This window comes from Scleropages formosus, chromosome 2, assembly GCF_900964775.1.
Source record: "Scleropages formosus chromosome 2, fSclFor1.1, whole genome shotgun sequence".
In the NCBI taxonomy this organism is placed as follows: Eukaryota; Metazoa; Chordata; class Actinopteri; order Osteoglossiformes; family Osteoglossidae; genus Scleropages; species Scleropages formosus.
The window spans coordinates 17,746,149-17,760,254 of NC_041807.1; the positions used below are offsets into that span (position 1 = coordinate 17,746,149).

General features: G+C 46.6%; 1 protein-coding gene across 1 annotated transcript in view; it reads left to right on the forward strand.

Moving 5' to 3' along the window:
• LOC108931414 (UPF0606 protein KIAA1549-like) overlaps positions 1 to 14,106 on the forward strand; it is a 46,267-nt gene that overhangs the window by 16,749 nt on the left and 15,412 nt on the right. Inside the window, exons 2-11 of the mRNA XM_018747167.2 lie at positions 4,332 to 6,104; positions 6,329 to 6,417; positions 7,488 to 7,656; positions 8,136 to 8,266; positions 9,999 to 10,185; positions 10,366 to 10,425; positions 10,536 to 10,681; positions 11,928 to 12,105; positions 12,575 to 12,759; positions 13,301 to 13,379. Of these exons, the coding sequence (XP_018602683.2) occupies positions 4,332 to 6,104; positions 6,329 to 6,417; positions 7,488 to 7,656; positions 8,136 to 8,266; positions 9,999 to 10,185; positions 10,366 to 10,425; positions 10,536 to 10,681; positions 11,928 to 12,105; positions 12,575 to 12,759; positions 13,301 to 13,379 (2,997 nt within the window). The remainder of the gene's footprint in view (positions 1 to 4,331; positions 6,105 to 6,328; positions 6,418 to 7,487; positions 7,657 to 8,135; positions 8,267 to 9,998; positions 10,186 to 10,365; positions 10,426 to 10,535; positions 10,682 to 11,927; positions 12,106 to 12,574; positions 12,760 to 13,300; positions 13,380 to 14,106) is intronic.

The window sequence follows — 14,106 nt, forward strand, 5'->3', positions numbered from 1 at the left end:
AGGGTCACGGCAGCGCTGCACTAAGCACGAACGGCCGAGGCACCACATATCTTCCTGCTGGTCTTTGTGGAACCCAACAAGTTAATAATGAAATCCGTTTCCTGCAGCAATTCTTTGGAGGAAGGGCCTCGGCTCTTTGTGCAGAAACACTTTTCAGCGCTCACAGGCATAGGTCTAAACCGAAGCCTAACGGAGTGGATGAGGAAAAGGACAAAGACCAGGCTATTTGCAATGAAAGCGTCAAGATGTGTCTTACCGCTGTTGTTTTTTACTATCCGTGTCAGAAAGATGCTTGGGTTTTACATTCTCATTTGTTTTCTTTTATACGTGCGTTGTATCTACATTTATTTATTTAACGCACACTTTTTTTCTAAAAGTGACAACCACCCAGAGTAAACAGTGCATTTCACTAATAAACAGTCACACACTCGTTCCTCCGCTCTCACTCAAAGTTGTGCGATTCACGCTTCCTGCCCCATCACTGTGTGGTATTAGAAGGTATCCAGGCTCACCATGGGCATTTTAGACCTGTCAGGTTTGCATCGTGCCCCCCAGCCTTCGAGCGTTCATCATCAATGGCCTTTATTTCAGACAGGTGCACAGCGGACCCTTTACATTCACGATGAAGGACCACTGTACATTGTCTAGTACTGCTGGGTATACTACCCTGGTAGAGGGCTGTAAATGATCGTCATCTTTTACCATTTCTCCTCTTGGTGGTCTTTAGGTACTGGCGTAATATGAGGTCAGGCAGTGGGCACTGAAGCATTCCCTCCTGGCATGGCACCTGGGGGTTCAAACTGGTCTGGTCTCCGTTGTGCCAGTGCTCTAATTACTGGTTAATTAACTTCTCCTACATTACCCAAGCAAGGGTTTCAGCTGTATCATGTATAACAGGTCCAATGCATGCTGTAGCAGCATTGCTCTGTAACACCTCTGAAAAATGTAGCTGGAGAAGTGTTTGCCTAACATTAATGGAGCATCTCTTAAGTCTGAGGAATGACCTTTGGAAAGCGGATTACCCTGCATGCTGTTTGCAGTTTGTAGGAGGAACTGTGGAGGAACGGGAGACCCCAAACGCGGCACCGCGATTGTGTCTCCACTCCACAACACAGTCAGGGGCACCCTAATCCTCCATAGTCCTAATCCTCGCTGCTCCTTCCCACTGGTTCAACTGTCATGCACATTGTACTCGTGTAAAAACAAGGTACAGCATCTAAGAGAGGGATGAATCCAAGGTGGGTGAAAAATTTTAATTCCCCCTGGTTCTGGAAGCTCTCCCTCTAACTGTTGTTAGTCCTTCATTATTCAACATGGGTGGCTTTTCTGATATATGTGTGTGTGTGTGGGGTCGGGGGGGGCTTTTTGTATTCTATTCTGGAGGAGGACATATAAAAATAGTTCTTATCACTCAGTGCCATAGGTGGAGGAATCCTACACACCCCAGGAGGCTGGGTGCTGAATCATCCAGCGTGCGCACCCTGGGCGTGACCGAAGACTTGGTGCAGCCCAGGCAGCAAACGGGATAAATCTGCTTCGTGTAGGAGATGTGCAAAAAAGAAGTCTTGAACAGCATTTGTTAATATTCTACGTGTGTGGCGGCATCTGCGTAGATTGCTAAGACCACTTAGAGCAGCACTGTGGCTCGCTGGTGTAGCTCGTCCCCAGACCCACGCGATTCTCCAGCGAATGGACTTGGTGCGCTCGCGCTCTCTAAAGCTGGTGGAATGGCATCCAATGTGTTCCTGATGGATGTATAAAGGGCGGGGTTTACGCGTAGAGCGTGACCCAAAAGTGACACTCGGAAGCTAATTGGACGTGTGGTCATTTGACGGCTTATGGTAATTATGGTAAATTTGCCTGTAAAACTTGTGATTCTTAATCAAATGTGCTTATTGCGGAAATGGTAGCTATGTATTGTTATTGCCTAAAGATTTAACGTTATACGTATTTACTGAATTTGAAGATTTTACGGTAAACTTGTTGGAAAAGGTATAAAGCTATGGGGTAAATTTAAGGTACATTTTTTACATGGCCGTTTGGATTTCTCTGCCATGGAGAAAAGATACACAGGACGATGGTCACCAAACATGCTACAGAGTATTGCTTGAATCCCATTAAAGACGTTCCAGAATCCAGTTAGAAACGAAACCCTTCAAGGAAGGGTCTTTTAAAATGTAATACGCTTGCACCTTATATTACAAACATTCAACTTTAAACATTTCGAAGATATGGCTTTACACGATTCTGGAGAGGCGTAGTAGGGATTCTGATAAAACCTGGAGTTTGGTTTTTCCTTTGAATGTTTTCATATTTTAGATGCTACATTTATTTATCTATTTATAATTTTCATTTCTGTTTAATTTAATAGCTTATTGTAATCCAAATACATTATTTTCCCAACATTTGGTCATAGCATCCTGTCATAAATTGAGGACCACCTATATACTGTAATTTCCCACCTGTGAAATTTCAAAATTGAAAAAAAGAACTGTTTATTGGCCTGTCTATGCATTCTGAGCGCTTCAGCAGCAGGCACTGCAGGTGGTTCAGATCTCGCCCACCTCCGTCTCTTACTTGTGATCTGCAGTAGAGCCACACAGCAGCCTTCTGGGAGCCTCACATCCCTAATGAAATATTTAGATAGTGTGTTTTGGAGCGTGAGTTGGGAACTGATATAGCTACTTGGAACCTGACTAAACAGCCCTTTCTGTTAATAATTGAAATGCTGCGTCAAGTCCTAAGGACTTCCTAGGGGCTTGCATGTTGTCTATAATTCTTGATGGCGAAGCTTGTAGTCCAAGGATGAAGAAGATCCTCCAAACATCTGGTGGGGCAGCTGTCCGGAAACATGGTACATTAGAAACGTGACCTTTTTATGTGGTATGTAATAAGTTCTAAGGCTGGCCACCATGTGGCATTGTAGTAGTTGCAAGAAATTGGCATATGTGGCACAGCAGCTGCACATGACAGCCAGTCTTAGAAATAATGTATTGTACCACAAAATATAGTGTTCGCTGCAGAATGAACTACAAGCTGCTTGGAAATTTCTGTGAGATTTTTATGGTTGATATTCTAGAGGTTCTTTCCCCCCCCGCCCCCCCCCCCCCCCACCCCATAACTTGTAAATGAGCACTAGTGTGCTTGATAGGTGGCCCCTTCCTGCGTCAACCAAAAATCTACAGGGAGCGTGCGGATTCCCAGCTTTCCACAGGCAAGTGTTCCACCTCGACACACGTGTGCTCCGATGAAAAGGAGCGCGCGAAGGAGGGAATGGGCTTCTAGGCTTCTGGAGTGGAGGCGTTGTTTGCAGCAGAGCGCATCATGCGTTACTGCTCGGGAATGTGGGTGTGCTCCCATCTGTCACCGTGCAGCGGACCACAGGGCTCTGGAAGATGGAAATATGCTCATTAGTTGGACGATGACATCATGTCTGTCATGTTTCGTATTTGCATGTGGTTCTTTTTATCTTGCACTTTTCTTTTGGGTTGGATTTTTCTTGTTTTCATTCTGCTGTTCAGTACAACAGAGCACCAGCTAACTCTGTGATTAAAACCTTGGAATTATCGTCATATGTTGGCAAAAATTCAAAGGCAAATTCTGACAGCTAATGTGACATAAAATGCGTCATGAATATGAGATTTCTGAAAGTAGCCATAAAATGACCTCAGTGTTGGAAGTGGACTTACTATACTGTCTTTTTACACTATGCGTATTTGAGCAGATTTGTTTCTTATATTATCAGATATAGAACTGGTTACTCAGCAGAAAACAGATTTGAAGAATTCAGCATCAGCACTGGAGATAAATTATCACGCCTCTGTTGGAAAGATTTGATTGGATAGGCTATAGAGAACTGTAAAAATGTATTTACTCCAAATTTATTACAGACTTTGACTCATAAATCATTTCTATTACTATCTTCGACCTATCGTCTTTTCACATGAATCGGAATACTTGGGTGCGGAACCAGCAGTCACATTTTAATTCTTCCTTTCATTCAGTTGAAGCACCTTCTCATGATCTCTTCACGGGGGAAGAACGCTGAAGATTCTTTGAAAATATTGTAAAGACAAGTGTGGGGGGGAGTTTTTTTTTTTTTTTAAAAACCTCTAGGTATTTTGCTATTTCACTGCCATGTTTCTTCCAAAGCCACATTAAAAATGTACCGTTTACATACAGAGGAGAATTAAAAATACAAGCCCAGTTATCGTTATCAAGTAACTGGTTTTAAGAAATTGGAGAAATGCCAGCATGTTTGTGTGTGGAAGTTTGTCATAAAGGCCGTAACAGCTCTGACTCATCCTATATTGTTCCCTTTTCCTTCACAGAGGGGCCTCGTTCACCTTTGGACAGGTCCGAGATGTTCGCCGAGGCACCACGGAGGAGGGATTCGTCCCCTGCCTTACTGCCACTGCACACTGAAGCCTCGGATCTCCCTGCTCCATCCCGTAGGTCAGCGAGGACTCCTCTTGATGCTTTAGGGAAGCATGACAGCATGGCGGCAGACACCACACCGGGTGGGACATGGCAAACGGATCCTGGCCTGATCGCCTCGGCCCCCCTCAGTTTCCCTGTAAGTCCCGATGGACACCCTGCCAGCTCTCCGCTCAGCCATAGTTGGGTAGAAGGTGCTCGTCTTCCTGAGGGACACTCGCATGTCAGCAGGAAGCCTGTCTTTGATGAAACAGCCCAAGGTATCCATCAGCTGTTGAACCCTCCCGAGATGCTGGTGCCAAGCTTTGTGCCTTTCATCAGACCTCAGTCCACATTGGCCAGGGCCGAGCTTACGCTGGTCCCGACGGAGGATGTCCTGCCGACCAGTGTTGTGGAAGACGACTGGGGCTCTGGGGACTACCTGGAAACAATGTCTTTTCTGGGCCCAGAGGAAGACGACTTTGCAATGGTCACTAGCCTGCCCACTGACATAAGCGAGCTGGAGGACTTCAGCACAGAGGACTATGACACCTCTTTCCCTTCCAGGGTGGTGCCGTCGCTCTCGTCTCTGCACATGTTCAGCACTTCCAGTTTCATCATGGTTCACAGCACCAGTGTGATGACTGTTGAGTTGACATCAGTCCGTCCCTCTCACAGTCATCCTGCAGCAGACTCCCCTGTCACGCCACAAAACGGTTTGGCTGACGAGGGCTTGGAGATAGACTGGGCTGAGGTTTTCACCATCGAACCGACAGAGATTCTGCTGCCCGACATGAACAGTCTGGAGTATTACACTACGCTACTGGCTAAGGAGAACGCAAGTTCTACAGAACATAGGGAGAACCTCACCTCCACCAAGCAGTTTCCACAAGAACTTGTCACAGCCACACGCATCACACCCACCGGCTCCTTCAGCCTGGATCTGACGCACATGTTCACAACCTCCCATGGCCCTGAGTTGTTGCCTCCTGACAACAGCTCCTGGGCTGAGGAGGCCTCGACGGACATATCTGGCTCAGATCCCGTGAACTCGACAATGGTTGACTCTAGAGGAACTGTAAGTCCCAGTCTTGTGGATGCATCAGAACGCTTGCCAGAGCCTTCCGATGAACTTACACCTTCCATGGTTCTGTCCACATCGCTGTGGGGAGGCCCTGCCACTCCAGTGGTTCAAGCAGACATAGTTCCTACCTCCTTCAGCAGCACACTTTCGGTTTCCATCAAGCCCACTGCTGCAAGCATTTCTCCATCGGTCTCTAGAGACACCATCCCTCCCACCGCTGGTCTCACCCCTCCAACCACCACACACTTAACCACCACGCACTTGACCCCCACACCCCTTACAGAGCATGCTCACAATGTCAGCACGCCCTCCATGGAGATGGCCACCACCAGCGAGGCTGCCACCGGTGTGTCATTGACATCTGAAGCCCCCACGCCTACCGACAGGGGCGCAACGGTGGTCAGCAGAACAACCAGGCCCACCCCTGTCCCCTCCAGTGAAATCGGCACCATCAGCAACACCGTGGTCATATCAGTTAATGGCAGCGTTGTGTCAGCCACACCCAGGAGCTCCTTAACGACTACTTTGCGAACACCCCAATCAACAACCTCTCGTCAGTACATCTGTAACATCACCAAACCTGACATGTACTTGGTCAGAGTGGGTAAGGCGTGTTTCCTCCCAGTTTACATCATGGTCACTTTGACTTATCGCCACTATCTTCACAAAGCAAACAGTGTAACATAAAAATATGTATATTTATAACATATAAATGTGTGTTTGGGTACCTCCTCACATATTCAGCCAGTACTCATTGAAGCTGCTGTGTGAAGTGTGTTTTGTTGCAGTGGCATAACCAGTGGTTCCTCTGCTTTGTGAAATGTCCAGGGTTACCCACAGGTTCCACCATTGGATACACCAAATCCCAGGTTCGAGAGATCCTCAAGGTTGAATTCAACCGTTCTGTTGAGCTCCAGGTAGAGTACGGAGGACCGCTCCGGTAACTGCGTGTCTTCTGCTTTAGTTAAACTGCATTTTTTTTTTTTTTTTTTTTTTCTTTTTTCCTTTTTTCTATGGAGACAAGCAGTAGAGTGTTGGTTGGTCCCGTTACATCAGTGCAAGTGAAGGACAAAACCTGATTTTTCTGCACTTAAAATTTAAAGCCGTGACACTGGGTTCTGAATATGTAGGGTTTCTCAAAATCAGTAGTAATTCCTTTGATTGGTCTTTGTTGGTGACACAGGCATCATTAAGTAAAATATTAGAAGCATTATTGCTTACATGGTTTCACCGGTACAGCTCCGCGCCACGCTGGTCACGATGCTTCCGCAAAACCGTGTGTTTGGCGAAGGCTGCAGTTCATGTGAACGCATCTTAATTTTTCCCTTTCTGATGTCAGCATGGGGAAATTTTCCTTCACCACATGTTTTTGGGGCACATTTCCTGATTTTGAAGGGTCAAGATCTGCTGCCATCTGACCTCTTCTTGAACCAGGATGGTGCCGAATGTGGCTGCCATGTTACTAGCTCCGACTCAGTTTGGCAGTTTTTTGTTTGGCCTACAGCTTTTATGTTTTTCATGTTGGAATTCATCAGCCTCATTGTCCATCTACTACGAATGTGTATATGTTTACTGTTCATGCTTCACAGCTGCAGAGAATGCACTGAAGATTTTCATCACCTGTACACTTGTGGTTATGGTGAAGTGACAAAGTGATTTCATTTCAAAGTTGATCGCCAATTTAATCTACCGTTCCTGGCGGCTTGTCCTGTAGTGGCTTCGCCGTGGCTGCAGATCCAGATAAGGACTGCTGACTTCCTGTCAACAACTGTCTGCCCTGGTCTTGTAAATGAACAGAGCTTGTTTCGGTGCCAGAGACTCTCTTTCAATACAGCGATGGCTGTTTGACCAGCTCTCGTCCTCTGAGGCATTCAATCAAAGTTGCTATGGCAACTCGAGGGTGGGAGACAACAGGGTGCATTGGGATGGAGATGGCCAGGTAGAGGAGGTGGTGTCAGGAGATCTCTGTCTGCTCTTTCCTGCGGAGGTGGTGAAAGGCCCACCAGATTTCATCTTTCGTGTGGTGTCTGGCCCGGTGGTGTACACAGCGGTGGCAGTGGTCAATGCTCTGCGCCTCTCCACACACACCTCCTCCAACATCCTGAGTGTGTCACCTGTCTACACCATGCCGGACGCCCACTTCCAGGTGCACTCAGGTGGGTAGTCTTCATCAGCCCGTTCTTTCTGCATTTAGCACCATCTGTGACTGTTGGGGGTTCAGCCACACATGGCACCACGTGGTATTTCCTCTGGAAATTTTCTCCTGGTGTCTTGCTAAACCAAGAGGTACCTTGGCATTTATTTATTAAGTAACTTGTAATGTTACATCACTGAAAATGATTTAGCCATTTATACAGCAATATAAGTTTTTTACATGAGTACTTCAGGGTGAGTGCCTTCAATAGGTGTACCACAGGAGGAGGTGGGATTCATACCTGGGTGCTTTGAGTACACCACTACATCCGCTACCTGCTGCCCGTTTTGGTCATGATCCGTTCATAAACAGTTTTTGACATGTTCTTGACTTGTAACAAGAAGTGTGTTTTGCAGTGCGGGCTTTGTTGGTGTTTGAGTGCCATCGGCTCGTTTTCCCGTAGCGCTGCGCTCACCACGTTGCTCTGCCTGCTCGTTGCAGTGCTGCAGTTTGTCCCCGGCCACGTGGACGTACGCATCTGCACTTTCAGCGAGCGCGTCGAGCGGGGCTTGAGCACGGCCTATGCAGAAGTGCGCCGCCGCTCGTTGGAGTCCGCTAACTTCAGCATCGACGTAAGAGCCCCCCCCACCGCCTGTTTTCTTGTTGCTGATTGGTTGTTGGATGGGGCTGCTGTTATGTGCGGTATGTGCTGAACTGACCATACCAGCTAATTCTCATTGCTTGCCCTGTAGTTTTCACAGCAATTACTAGCCAAAACTTTTCATAGTGGTACCTTTTCTCAACCAGTACAGTGTAAAAGAAAGTACACCCTCATTTAAATTTCATTTATTAATTTATGAGACACATTTCTCCAGAGTGACTTACAATGTTAAGCTACCTACAATTATTTATTCATTTATACAGCTGGGTAATTTTACTGGAGCAATTTAGGGTAAGTACCTTGCTTAAGATTCAAACCTGGGAGCTTTAAATCCAAAGGCAGCAGCCTCTAACTGCTTTGCTTTCAGCTGCCCCTAGTTTTACACATTAGGACATAACACCCGATCTAGTCCTCACCAGTTCTAACTTTAGGTAATGTAACAAATAACACATAATAAATTTTAATCATTTACTTATTTATTCAGCGTATGTCAGTCAACATGCAGTAGCCATGTGTGGAAAAAGTACACCTCATGAATGAGTAGCTCCTATAGTCCCTCAGAAACAATAACTCCAAGTATTTAGTTCTGTGTGATTCTTTTTTTTTTTTTTTTTAAATCAGTCTCCAGCATAACATTAGAGGAATTCTGGACAAGTCCTCCTTACAGAACTGCTTCAGCTCAGTGACATCGAGGATATTTTGTGGCGTTGTGGACATTTATGAATTTTGAGGGTAGTGTTTATGGACAGTTGTTTGAAGGTCCAATCACAGTATCTCAGTGGAGTTGAGGTGCAGACTTTCTGAACCCCTGTTTGCTTTAGGCCTGTCTTAATTTGCAGAACCACAGAACTCTTCTTTCTTTCTCACGTCTGCACTCCAACAGAACTAGTTTAGACATTCTACTCATAAATTGGCCAGAAATGATTTAACGCGCTCACGGTGTAGTCAATGATGACAAGAGCGAAAGCACAATGTGTCCTGCTGTTTTGCTGGCCTAAAGGAGCTTGTGACCTGATGTAGGACATGATCCCAGTGTGCAGACATGCCAGTCAGCTTGTTGTAAGTGGGTTAGTGAAAGGGGAGGTTTTACCTCGTAAATTACAGCTTTAGATGCAGTGTGGAAGAGATGTGCCAAGATTTTAATGGCAAGTATCTAGCGCTCCAAGAGAAAATCTGATAGGGTAGCATACTGCAGTCTTCCATGTGTCATCACGGAACCACGAGGTTTTCTAGACGTTTTATATGTGGAACCTTCCCAAGACTTACAAAGCCACTTTATTCTCAAAAACCCTCTTGTAAGGTGAATTCTTGTAAATCAAAGACTTTATTGCTATTCGTCTCAATGGTGGAAATTTTTATGCACTGCTCTTTCGTAGCAGTAATGCAAGAATATAATGTATTCTACACTTAAAGGTTCACAAATAAAACGTACATATATATGACACTCAGTGTTTGCATTCAACCTTTAATGGATAACGCAGGACAGTGAGGACAAAAGAAATCAATGAAAACAAGGCAAATGAATTGACATTTAGTGGACAAGCGGACATGGTTTGGACAGTCCAAACAGAGCCACAATCACCGAGATCATAACAGGTGAAACTAGCAAACAAGGGCTGATGGGGGTGAGAACTGAACTAAATACAAAGGAGTGTCGGTTAATGTAGAAGTGTGACTGGCCAGCAACCTTGTTGGGACTGCAGATTGTGAACATCACCGCGAGCTCGACCAAGGGTCTCCGGAACCAGAAGACCCCAGTAGACATCACATTTGCCGTGAGAGATGCCAGCGGCTACCTGAGGGGTTCAGATGTCAGCAACCACCTTAGGCTCCTCAGCATGGTGGAGTTTAGCTTCTACCTGGGCTTCCCGGTGCTCCAGATAGCTGAACGTGAGTCAGCATGCTGTCTTGTCTTTACTGAGGATTTCCACTTCACATCACATTCACTTTATCCACCGTGCATCCACCCTTCTCTGGGGTGCAAAGTGGAACAGACATTACTCTTTCCATTTTTACCTGGCGTTGTTGGGTAAGAATGTAGGTTAATTCTGTTTTTCTTTCCTCTGCCAGCGTTTCATTACCCGGAGCTGAATGTGACCCACTTGATGCGCTCCTCGTGGGTTAGGTCAGGTAGGTTGATGTAACCCAGTTTTTGGGTCTGGTGAGAAGGGGTGCCAATGACCCAGAGCTCCGCTCTCTGACATTCCCCATGACGTATTCTTTTGCCCTGTGCACTGCAGTATTGCTGGGCGTGCTGGACCAGCGGGTGAACGAGCGCACTTTCCAGGCTCAGATGGAGCGCCGGTTAGCCCAGCTTCTGGGTGAGGTCCTGGGGACAGCCAAGCGGTGGAAAAGGGCCACCAGTGTGGGCAACAATAGCATACAGGTGAGATCCTGTGTCATGCTTCACTCTGGGCCTTGGCAGTGGATGACTGGTGCAGGTGTTCTTCATGAGATACTAGTATCTTAAACTGTGGTTGCAAGTGCTCAGTATCAGAAGAAGGTCTTAGTTTCACCAATTCAGCCACCCCGAGGAAGCTATAAATCAGCGCATTCATATTCCTTGCAAATCGCTTTGGCTGTCTTTAAAACTCCGAGCCTGTCTGGCGTACTCATCAGGGTCCTTCATTGTGCCTCCCCGCAGCACCTGCTCCCCTCCTGACATCATTTGGGGACAGGAGAAGCTACCCGTGGCAGCAGGGCACGCTCCTCTCCGTGCCCAAACTCTCTGAAAGCCCACACTCATTTTGCTTTCCCCCCATTTCCCCATTTGTACGTGCTGCTAATAACAAATCGTTTCATCAATGTTCATTTGCTGCTACAACTGGAATCAGTATTTAAAAAAATAAATATCACCTCAGTTTAACAGCACCATCCATGGCCTTTCTGCCTTGCTGCCTTTCCTTCTCAGTGACTATTAATAATTCATTTTACACCACGGCAAGTGGCCCAGCTCACTTAACTGTTCACTCTGTGTTTTTCAGCGTGTCACTATTTATTTCTAGTTAATGGTTTTCTTCTTCCAGTGAAGGAAATTAATTTCTGAATTTTATAGAGCTGACAGAGGAGACGTTGTAGTGCTTGTCATACTTATATCCTCAGTGCAGCTTAAAATGTTGATGGTTTATGATGTCTGCATATAAGGACACGTTGGGTGATGTCACCTAATGAGCCTCGTTGGGACAGCTAGTAGCATAGTGGTTAGAGCTGCTGCTTTGGACCCAAAGGTCACAGGTTCAAATCCCACCTCCAGCTGTAGTACCCTTGAGCAAGGTACTTAGCCCCAATTGCTTCTGTAAAAATTACCCAGCTACATAAATAGGTAAATAACTGTAGATAGCATAATATTGTAAGGTGCTTTGGACAAACACATCAGCTAAATTAATAAATGTAATATAAATGCCTGCTTTTTTATATGGCTTCTCGCTCAGTCATTTCCAGCAGATGTTACGACATTGTTTGGTTAAAGCAACTGCTCACCTCACCGAGTCTGAGAAGTTAAATTTTGTGTGGATCTAGGGTGTGAACACTGTCCGTGGTCCAGAGCAGTGGCCAGGCAGTGTCCAAAGGTCCACCCATGCCTCTCATCTTAGAGTAGTACTGCTCAGCAGCAGCATCTCCCTTCCATACAGATCGTGAGGGCGACCCGGTTGGAGGGCCTGGACGACCCGCTGGAAGTGGTGTACTTCGTGGAGGGACCCGGAGGAGAGAGATTCCCGGCCAATAAAACAGCGAACCTGCTGAACCGCCTGGACATGCAAAGAGCCGCCATCATCCTGGGGTACCGCGTGCAGGCACCGCTGGCTCAACGTGAGTTAATTGAAGGGGCTTGGGGTTTGGGGACCATCTCTACCACTGGGCTGAATTTCTCAGCAATTTTCTGTTGATTACACACAGTTTATGCACCTTTCCATGATATAACCAGTTTGGATGTTTGGAAGGCCCTTTTGTGTTTATAAATTTGTGTGTGTGTATGTGTAATTGCCTTCCCATTGCACACTGCTTCAGTTATTTAGCTTACTCACCCCAGCAAAGCACCATGGGAAACGCCTTTCATTAACTGCTCTGTACTAGGTGATTGCTGCCACCACGAATTGGAAGCTCTTATTAGAAATGTGGATTCCCGATAAATGCAGCTGAGCAAAATTCTCATTGTTGGTTCATGGATCCAGGGCAGTTGAGCCCCTTGGAAAAGTTTGGTGTTTGTTTTTCAAAGTCATACTGCATCATGGGTAAAGGATAAGGGTCAGGTCGCAGTTTTGGACTTCTCCTACTTCAGCTGTGGAGAAGCTGCCCTCACCACCCTCCGAGACGCAAAATAACAACATGTGGATCATCGTGGGCGTGGTGGTCCCAGTGTTGGTGGTGGTCATCATCATCGTCATCCTCTACTGGAAGCTGTGCCGATCCGACAAGCTGGAGTTCCAACCAGATGCCATGAGCACCATTCAACAGAGGCAGAAGGTTAGTGAGAGGAGGTGGGGTTGAGATGGACAGAGGGGCATGGGGTTGGGGGAAGGAGGACTGGATGGGGGGAGGGGTTGGACTTGGAATTAGAGGGTTGTGTTCAGTTGACAGAAAGGGAGTGGCAGGTGGAGGAGGAGTGTTATCCATCGCAAACTGCCTTTCTATAAGTCACCAGTTTCTCTGCCTGTACAGCAGTCAGTGCATCACCGCCCATCGGGATTACTGTACCGCAAAATAGAACCGAGCGAAAATCTCGCTGTTGGTGCGGTTTTGTTATTTTAAGCTCTTTGTTTGTCTTTGCAGCCTGTCGGGAAAAGAAAACATAGGGAGATAAAGCTTATCAGGCTGAGCTCCCCAGTGTCTCCTGCCCATTAGTTTACACATCACTGTCCTGTTTGAGGCGGCGTTCAGGCTTCCCCACCGGGGTGCTTGAGATATGTGGTTTGTCCTTTTGACCCTTATGGTCAGCAAGGTGGTTGAAGCCATGCCCAGAAATAGTGGATCGCATAGGGGCCCTTGGCTGCTGATTTGTATGCAGAGCTGGTGGACCCATGGAGCCTGCGAATCTCGATCAGCACTGTCCCGCAGCTCTTCACACTGCGACCGCCACAACCACTGTGAGCTGCATGGTCACACTGCTTTCTGAAGTTGCCGCTAGCATTGCTGAAGCTGTTTGAGGATTGCACAGACCTGTCTCAGCAGTTCAGTCATTGATCTCCCTACTTAACCATCATCAGTCTCTACTTGTCATTTTGCCCACTGTTGAGTCTATTGATGATATTAAAGCATGGCCTACCTCAACCCCTGATTTCTGCTCTCTGGCGCTGTAGTACCTTCTAGTCAGGCTCTAATGTTGTTGTCATGCATCCCCCAAAACACATCTACTCTCTGTTTTCATTCAGTCTCCATTAATGCGAGAACCCAAGCTCCCAGTTGAGCATAGAAAGGTTGTTGAGAGCAGTGATGATGATGAGGAGGAGGAGGAGGAGGAGGAGGGAGATGAAGAAGATGAGGAGGAGGAGGAAGAAGAAGAAGAAGAAGAGGAGGTATAGTGTAGAAAAGAGCTGTTCAACGTGGCCTGGGACGGCAGTCGACGGGTTTTCATTGCTTCAGCATTTACAGGACAAAGAGTATTGTCGCATTTGCTTTTGCAGATGAGAATTTCCTGCTGTAAAGTGGGTCAGTTGTACCTTTCAGAAATAATTATAAGTAATCAGTGTACTGCCAAGGCTTTGTGAAAAATCATCAATCTGCGATCCCTTCCCAGGGCACGACTGGACACCCTTAGCATAGAGAGTGGTAGTGAGTTGGGGCTCCTAGATTCAATCCTCCCCTGATCAGCCC